At 44.2% G+C, this 9,504-nt stretch overlaps 1 protein-coding gene across 5 annotated transcripts in view; it reads right to left on the bottom strand.

Annotated features, from left to right (window-relative positions):
* The window catches only part of cep112 (centrosomal protein 112), a 144,344-nt gene that overhangs the window by 101,441 nt on the left and 33,399 nt on the right, over nucleotides 1-9,504 (bottom strand). For 4 of the 5 annotated variants that reach the window (XM_019868675.1, XM_019868666.1, XM_019868691.1 and 1 more), the window contains 4 exons: nucleotides 8,935-9,064; nucleotides 8,695-8,787; nucleotides 8,565-8,624; nucleotides 7,578-7,657 (listed from right to left, as the gene is read on the bottom strand). In XM_019868675.1, the coding sequence (XP_019724234.1) occupies nucleotides 7,578-7,657; nucleotides 8,565-8,624; nucleotides 8,695-8,787; nucleotides 8,935-9,064 (363 nt within the window). The remainder of the gene's footprint in view (nucleotides 1-7,577; nucleotides 7,658-8,564; nucleotides 8,625-8,694; nucleotides 8,788-8,934; nucleotides 9,065-9,504) is intronic. The other variant, XM_019868682.1, reaches the window with a different exon arrangement.

Genomic DNA, 9,504 nt, shown 5'->3' with positions numbered 1-9,504 from the left:
CGCCTGCCTTGAAATGGATCCCTGGTCAGGAAAGTGGAAGGAGAGGAGGCTCAAATTAAAGATGTGCCTTCGCTTAAGAGGAAGTCTTCTCATCCTTAAATTCCAAAACGGGTGTTTTCACGGGCCGGGGAGAGATGGAGGTGAAGGAGAAGCGTCCAAAGCGGCTGGCAATTGCAGACAGGAAAGGACGCTGGGATGGCACCGTTTTTGGAACTGAATGGTGACTCCGCGTAGGATGCGGATAAAGAGCGACGTGCTATATATAAAGCAGCACAAATTCTCCACCAAGGGTGAGAGGTGGTGTTTTCATCACGGTTGGTTGGTTGTTTGATTTTTTTTTCCCTAACCTTAAGTGAACCAATGACACTAAAATGTCACACTCGTAAAACTGCTGGGTTAAAAGTCAGCCATTTTCCAAAGAATGTTACATTCAATTGACTTCAACTGCCCAAAAGGGCGACCAGCTTCGGCACTTTAGCCCACCCAAAGTCTTCAATCCGATCCGCTGGATCAAAATAATGAACCCAACCTTTGGTAAGAGTAACCCAAACTCCTGAAAATCCTCAGCTACCCAGCAAATGGCTTACATCGGCCATTCCACCAAATCGGAGCCATTTCACAAAATAAAACTCATACACTAAAAAAAACACAAGTTGTACTTTTGAGGGACTCATTTAAGTTGGAATGACAAAAAAAAATGTATCGAAGTTTGTTATCTTGAAATTTTGAATTCACCTGACTTTTTCATTTCAATTCACCGTTGAGCTGAACTTAAAATTACTGTTTACTAAAATACTGGAACTTGGGAGGAAACCGGAGTACCCGGAGAAAACCCACACAGACATGGGGAGAACATTGCAAACTCGACACAGGGAGGCCAGAGTTGAAATCGAAACCCTGCGCCTCTGTACTGAGAGGCCAACATGCTAACCAGTCGACCACTGGGCCACCCAAGTTGGACAATTCAACTAAACAAATGTTGCTAATGAGAAAAAATGGCTTTCAAGCACCCCCCCAAAAAAAGTGTTTACAGAACTAACTGTCCCTTGTATTGTCCCCCAACTTCAGCAAAAACAAGTCATCAAATTGTTTTGGAGCAAACAGCTTGTTTGCTTTGTTGTACTAACCAAAATTGCCGCCATTAGTGTCATTTATATGTTTAAGTAGTTGTTCCAACTTACTGTTTAAGCTCGCCACAATGCCATTTTTTTTTTCTTTTGACAGTGTATTCTGCCAAAATCGGATGAAAACGCATACAAAGAATAAGATAAATGGGAAGAAAATGAAAAGATCCATCCAAAAGGAGTTTGGTGTTGAATACGTTTATTTTGTGTAATTACGTGCCAAATCGCACGCTGTCTCAGTATGATGTAAGACCCTGTCATTTTGCCAATACACTTGAACAGCCTCATCTGGCTTTGTCAAAACTGAACGGGATTCGTTGGAAACATGACTTTCATGGCAAAGTTAACCCTTTCGGGGACAGCGGTTACGACGGTGGACAGCTTATGTTATCGGGTTAAAGGGTGCATGAAACTTACTTTTCGCAAGGGCATAAATCACTCTCCGTTCTTCCTGTCGTCACTTATACTAATTTGTGAGATAGAGTTTATGCATTTGAAGAAGCGTTCTTAAATATGAACGCCTTTGTTTTTCCGAGTTGTATGAAAGCATTTGCGGGTGTGCGAGTGCGCGCGAATCTGTGTCTGAACTCATCCAAATGGAATGATAACGAAGCCACAGACACTTCAAAGGGGCCCCGGATTGAGGGGGGGGGCAGGGGGGAAAGAGGGAGGGCATGAAAAGAGAGAAAATACAAAACTGAAATATTCAGCGTCCTCTGTAAGAAAAAAATAAACCGGGCTTGGTTTTTCATCCACATCCCCAGAGAAGGAGAACAGAAGACTGATACGGAATAAGAGACAGACCAAAATAAGCGAGCGCACAAGAAAAGCAAGAAGAAAATAATCAAGACAGAGCAAAGGACTGCTGTCATGAAGGAGAGAAGCATTCAAGCGGGACGCGTGCTCATTGCAGAGCCATGTCGCTTACATACACCTGCACAATGAGATGCCGTGACATCCACTATGAGTTAAGACGGGACTCTTTATTGTTCGGATACAAATAATGGTTGGAGTCCTTCAAACAACCACATTCTGGTGAAATAACAGTTTTTTTTTTTTGATATAAATGAGCCATCAGTATGGCTCCCCAGAATGTGAAAATTGTATGCTTATGTGATATGAACCCTTTCAGGGACAGCGGTTACCACAATGGACAGCTTATCATATTATCAGGTTACAGGGTGGCATGAAAGGGTTCATCGTCTTCAAGCGCTAACAATTGCAGAGTGATAAAATCGACGTGTCGACAAATCGGTTCCACCCCTATCATACAATCATGTTTTTTCCAAGCAGAAACCGTGACAGCGTGTTCTGTTTCCCCAAGTTTTTTTTGTTTTGTTTTGTTTTTTTGGGGGGCCTTATGCACCATTCGCCCGGGAGTATGCGGGTGGTCGTTCAGCTAGACAGATCAAAGTGTTGAGCCATGAACGAACAAATTGGGAAAATGTCACTTCAGAACAACATGAAAGTCATCCCAAGGAATGAACTGCGGTCCTGTTTGCAGTTTCCAGCTCCGTCAGAACTCAGTTGCAGGACAGCAAAACAGTCTTAACCACATTTTAAACATGTGTTTGGCAGTGTCAAATAACACCGAGCATTATTATGTGAAGGCTGATTTCTAAGCGGATCTCAGAAGACAGCATTATTGGTCAAGGATGAAGCGGCCATGCTAAAAACGATTTTATATGAAATGGGCCATACGTTGGAATTGTAATAATTGTGCAGCTCAAGCGGCCTCATTATTTGTTGTTGTTGTTGTTGTCATCGTCGTCAGGTTGTTGGTATTTGGAATGCATGTTTAAGGCACCTCCAAATGAGACCCTTGGGGAGCAGTTTCCATGGGAGAACAAATATTGAGCGAGGTTTTTTCAATATTCAAGTTCCATACCTCCTCCTGTTCCTGCAGCTCAGCTCTAAGTGAAGCCTCCTAAACCTCCGCTGACTAGCCCTGGTCCACCATCATCATCATCATCTACACCTCCTTGCCTGCCTGCCTGCCCTTCCCTCCATCAGCGTTGTCATTGAAGCAATGCTGGAGACCATAAAACCACTTCCAAAACATGCATTGGAGCTGCACGCACACGCATACACACACACACACGCACGCGCACATAGTAATATACCGCATGCGTGATATTCCTTAAAGAGGAGACGAGCACCGTGGCATGCATAACCAAGCAATTACTTAACAGTCAAATTGGCTCTTGAGCAGTTCAAAGACTGAGGTCCATCCGGAGTCCAAACTGGAGAACATTTTTTTTTTTTTTTTTTACCCATACAGCATGCTCATATGCAATAACAACAGGTTGTGCACAGGTTTGGACAAAAGAGTGGATAGGTTGAAGCGCGGGCGGCCCGGTGGGCCAGTGGTTAGCACGTCAACCTCACAGTGGAGAGGTACTGGGTTCAATTCCAGCTGTGTGGAGTTTGCATGTTTTCTCCGGGTACTCCGGTTTCCTCCCACATTCCAAAAACATGCATAGCAGGCTGATTGAACACTCAAAATTGTCCCTAGGTGTGAGTGTGAGCGCGAAAGGTTGTTTGTCTCTGTGTGCCCTGCGATTGGCTGGTTCAGGGTGTCCCCCGACTACTGCCCGAAGACGGGTGGGATAGGCTCCAGCATCACCCGCGACCCTTGTGAGGATAAAGCGGATCAGAAAATGGATGGATGGATGGGTTGAAGCGCATTTCAGACCAAAATAGAGCTACGCCTGCTCGCAGCTGAATACCAAATTTCCTGTCATTCCCTTTAAATGAGCCAGACTCTTCATTTTAATCCTACAATTTAACACAAACGCATTACAAATCAACAAACTCCATCTTTACAGAATTATGTTGTTATGGCTTTGTTATATTGATTAACCCTTTCAAGGACAGCGGTTATGACAGTGGACACCTCATCATGTTGTCAGGTTGTAGCGTGCTTGAAAAGGTGAAAATGCAGATGAAGTGGCATTTTCTTAAATTCGGCAAATGTGATTTGCAACTTTTTAAGGCTCTGCACAAAGCTCGTTGTCGATGTGCTCATGGTTTTGGTTGCGCTAAAATGCATCATACTAAGAGGTGTGAGTGGTTTGCCTCGCTTACATTTTGTATATAAATAAATGGAGTAACCAAAATGTCTATAAGAGCCAATGCAAGCTATGACAAGCAAATGTTTGGTGAAACACTACATCAAAATAATACCGGGGGTTGGGGGGGGGGGTACAGATCTAATGTTTATTGCACTCATCACAATGAAATTGCTTTGCGGTGCCTGCTGTTGTTGCTATAGTAACATCCACCAAAAACTCAAATGCATGCAGCAGTGTTAATTTGCATGGCGGGACAAGGTGATGTCTTTTTTTTTTTTTTTTTAATGCCAGAAGGAAAAGGTGCAGACAAGAAGAAGTGAGGAAAGGAAAGCTGAGAAACAAAACAGCTATAAAACAAATACACACAATACAAAGAATAATACCCAGTCCGTGTACGTCACACACACACCTGCCTTTCCTCGCTGGCACGCTGAGTAGCTCTGCTTATTTAATTGTATCTTGTGCCTTTCCATCATTACACGCACGCACACACGCAGGCGTGCGTGCGGTGTAGCTTGGACTTTGAAGCTCTCCTGGATCGCCTTTAAAGGCCCCTCGCTGTTGCCGAGCAGACACATCAGACTGCTCAAAGAGTGCGCGCGCGGTGGGGCCAAGTGCTGAATTCGACAGTGAGCCTGACGGGCCACTTTCTCGGCGCTTATCGGCCAAACGAGGCAGCGAATTGACTCCTCACTGATGCTAACAGCGAGCATCGTTAAGGCGCCGCTGCATGCGTCTGCTGTGTTTTGAAAGCTTTGTTGCCGGGCGGATTTTGACAAGCGCAAACATAAAGTGGACAGAGGCATCAAATGCCCCTTTGAGATTTGTACACTGAATAAAAAAAAAAGTGAGTTTTCATGCTCATGAGCACTGTCACAGACACAAAGAGAAAGTAAATCAAAGTACATCCTACGACTCAACTCAATTGGGAACTGATTACATTGTAGGGAGGGGGCGTCGATTCGCTCAGCGGACTTTACTGCATAAGCAAACAGCAGAAACATTTGGAGAAAGAACTGGGCTAAGACACAAAGCGCTTCCACTGATGAGCATCCAAGAAAGAAAATCAAGCCGGGCACAAACTAAATCTCTTTACTCCTCGGAGTTACTATTGAGCCAAACAGTTTGAAATCTCTCAAGGGGGCTGAAGGCACCATGGCTGGACAGCGCACAGCTCGGAGCGGGCCTGAGGTTGTAGAATGCAGGGCTTAGTTGGAGATCAGCATTCTGCTTGTCGTTCCGCCAACAAATCTGTAATATGCTTGTGAACTTCTGTTCATGTTCCGCTTTGTATCGAGAGTGCTCTCGGCTAAGTGGGCGATGTTGTGCTATTTGGGAAGCTAAATGGCAGAGAGAGGAAGAAAGAGAGATACGCATAGAAGAACACGAAAACAAGGGTTTGCAATGTGTCGAATTTATACTTTCAGCATTACTCGTGAATGGCTCCATGTTTAGCAGACAGCCCTCGGACGCGATTTAGTCAATCTTGTGCAACAGAGTACTGTCTAAAAATTGCTAAGGAAGCAGAACTTCCGTCTAGTTTATATGATCGATGTATCATCGTAATGTGAATTATTTTGCATTGTTGTGTATGTTTCGTAATACACATTGAATTATTTCAATAAAGCATCCTTATTTTGGACGATTTAAGGCAAAACACGACTCTCAAACCCCGCCGTACTCAAAAGACATCCTCGAAAGCCTCAAAGGGAATATAGCGCAAGGGCTGCCTTGCTAACCTCCAATCCGAATTCGTAGTGATTTTTCTCCCCCAAAGAATGGATTCAGCACCAAAAACCCTGAAAATTAAATCAATAAATAAATAAAATCAAAGGCTAAATTGTGATGAAAGTTTACATATTAAGCCAAACCTGATAATGTACTATCCCAAATAGAGGCTCTCCTGTTATAGATGCTTGAATCCATTTAAAAGGCATTTTTCCCCCCTACAGAAAAGGAGCAGCAGCCCAACTTTGCAGCTTCACTTCCTAGACACCATCCCTCATAAACAGAGTGTATTGATTTAACTCCACTGCGAACCATCACGGCAGCATCTTGCAAGGTATGATGACATACGTCCCGCTACAAGTTTTGAAGTACGATGATGACATTTTAACCCAGGGGCGCCCAAACTTTTTGGACCGAAGATCGACTTTTCGATCAATCATTTACATCTCGCGATCGACTCGTTCCTGCGCACGCACATACACACGCACGCCATGATGAGCAACAGCCTGACACGGAGGCATGTGACGCACTTTTGCAGCCTGTTAACTATCGTAGCTCACACGTACCGTTTTAGAGTGCTTCCCTCGAAAACACAGGTGTCAAAGTCAAGGCCCGGGGGCCAGATCTGGCCCGCCACATCATTTTATGTGGCCCGCAAAAGCAAATCAAGCATGCCAAGTTCCATGATGCTTGCTAAAGTCTGAACCCAAATTTCAAATTGTCAAACGTAATCCACAATAACAGTCATTATTCTTGACTTCTGATTTTAAAACTAGTTATCCATCGATTTGTTGTGTGCTGTATATGTAATATGTGGAAGTGATCAAACATTCATGTGGTTTCCCAAAATTCAGAACGGCCTTCCAAGGGAAACTGTAAAACCACAATGTGGCCCGTGACAAAAATGAGTTTGACACCCCTGCTCTAAAATCTATACCGTAATTTCTGGACTATAGACCACACCTGATTATAAGCCGCACCACTACATTTTTAAAGGAAAAAAATATTTTGTACACACATAAGCCGCACCTGTGTATAAGCCGCCGGTGCCCATATTGTAACATGAGATATTTACAAAGAAAGACGGTACACAGGCAGCTGTTCGAAAAGTCTTTATATAAGCCGCTTCATGAAATAAGACGCAGAGTTGAAAGCGTGTGACAAAAGTCGCGGCTTATAGTCCAGAAATTACGGTAATTATTATTATAATGATAAAAGATAATGCACAACAGTTCTGATCACAAGCTGCCATTGCAGACTACTGAGCGCTAACAACTTCCGGTGAGGCAGGTCACGCGCCACCGTAGGTTCAAGATTTACCTGCTTTATATTCTTTAATTTTTTTCATACTTTTTGTGAAAATGAGACTGATAGGATGATTAGGGTGCAGTGTACATTAACACAAAAAAATATATGACTAACATGCACAAAGACACACCGATGATTGTTTGTTTTTTTTTCTCCTCGACACCCCTTGCGATCGACTTGGGACCAGTCTGCGATCGATCGGTCGAGCGCGATCGACGTAATGGGCACCCACCCCTGCTTTAACCCTTTCAGGGACAGCGGTTACTACAGTGGACAGCTTATCATGTTATGCATAAAAGGGTTAAGTGGGATATCCATACACCCCAAATTTATTTCTGCGTACCTGAGTGCATCCTCGAGTTTGGTAATCTGCTTCTCGGCCCGTGTCCTCTCTTTCTCCGCCTCATTGTGCAGTGCCAGCACCTGAGAAGAGAGCAAAAGTCAAGAGGAAGGAAATGCACGTGACCTTCCGCACATGGTCGTGTGCCATCAAAAGTAGCCCGTCAGGGCCTCTCACTGTGCAACTATATGGTCGCCACATGGAGGCCTTTTTCATGTCCACGTGGCATTGTTCCTCTGACCGCTGTGGAAATACACGACAGACTGCGCGGAGGTTGTTAGCATGTGGCCTTGACTATATTGGGAAAAAAAAAAATCATCAATAAGACATGACTGGCTTTCATCTCCAGAACGTTCATTTAAGTTCCGCTTGAATTAAGTGTGCGGGGGTCTGCTAAGTTCTTGCAGGTGTATCGGCCAATGGGAGGGTTGCCACACGCACACGCACACACACACACACACACACACACACACACACACACACACACACACACACACTGTACTTTGAAGATGACCCAGGTGCAGTCCAGTCTTTAAACCTGATCTTAAGCGAAAAAGTCTGGTCCAGCTCAGCTCATTAACAAAGGCCACCTTATGAGTGCTTTGAAGAGCGTTTCGTTATGTTAGGAACAGTGCTGCTTGCGATGAGGTGAAACAGGCCAAAATGACACATTCCCCCACGCAAACCATCTTCGTTACGACAAAATAAAAAATGGAAGAAATTGCCCATTCACATAAGGCCTCATGTGTGCACTCCAAGGCAGTTCTTGTGTGTAAGTGGACACACTAGCGCTGTGCTGTTGTGTTTCTCCAATATTTGTTTTGCTCTCAATACAGTTCAGTTGTGAGTTGAGTTGAAACAAAAAAACCAGAGGAAAACGTGACTCCAGACTTTACCCTCCAATAGAGGAAAATGTTTTTGTTTTTTTCCCCAGGTTTGTTCAAGTCAGAGTTGGCTGGATGAGTTTTCATACATGGTGGCACAACGCACCTTTTTGTCGTAGCTGATCTGTAATCCTTCTTTTTCCTCCTGGAACTTCAAAACCTGATCCTGAAGGGAGGCATGGAAGAGTGTGACACATGTTCAATCCCAAATGTACTTATGCGTTGCCTCTCCTTACCCTAACTTGTGTCTGTCGCTGATGTTCACTGACCAGAAGTTGCTGTTTGAGCTGAGCAATAGTTTTCTCAAAATCCTCCACCACCTCGGAGGCCTGCAAGAGAGAAAACAATTTGAGCATGCTCACACCTGAACATATCTATTTTTATTTTATTTCATTTAGGAGGGGTGGGTGGGGTCCTAACTCAGCTATTGCTGCCGGGATTTAATTGCACAAATGATGTAATTGTTGCGGCGTTACCTTAGCTACAGACAGCGCGTGCTCCTGATGTAAATGGTTAACGTCGGCCTCGTGTTTGGCTTGGAACTTCTGCAAGGTCTCCTCAAACAAAATGCGCTGCTCGTCCTTCTCTGTCTGGAGGAGCGTCAATCTGGAAAGTGGGGTTGCATGAAAATGGTGGGAACAATGGTGTCACAAGCGGCACGCGCAGTAGAAAAGCTTAGGGATTCTAATAATGCATGTCATTTCATGTCAATGAAAATCAAAGACATGTTAGGACCAACATTCAGCACTGGAAAGCTCTATCTTAAGCTGGATTGTATTGTATTCCTCTGGCATAGCTCCATCTAGTGGATGCATAACACAACTGCAGCCACTATTGTAGCTTCTATTCTATGTGCCTTATACTGCGGTGCGCCCTCTATATGAAAACTGTTTTAAAATAGGCCATTCAGTGAACATCTCTCTCTCTCTCTATATATATATATACATTTTTTAAAAAATCCTCGTCTCACCCCTCGGGTGGTGTCCATCCCCCATTCAGCTCGGGTCCTCTACCACAGGCCAGGAAGCTTGAGGGTTCTGCGCAGT

Source organism: Hippocampus comes, unplaced genomic scaffold (genome assembly GCF_001891065.2).
Source record: "Hippocampus comes isolate QL1 unplaced genomic scaffold, H_comes_QL1_v1.1 scaffold98, whole genome shotgun sequence".
NCBI lineage: Eukaryota > Metazoa > Chordata > Actinopteri > Syngnathiformes > Syngnathidae > Hippocampus > Hippocampus comes.
The sequence above is the reverse complement of the archived record's forward strand: the minus strand, read 5'-3'. Positions and strand labels throughout refer to the sequence as shown.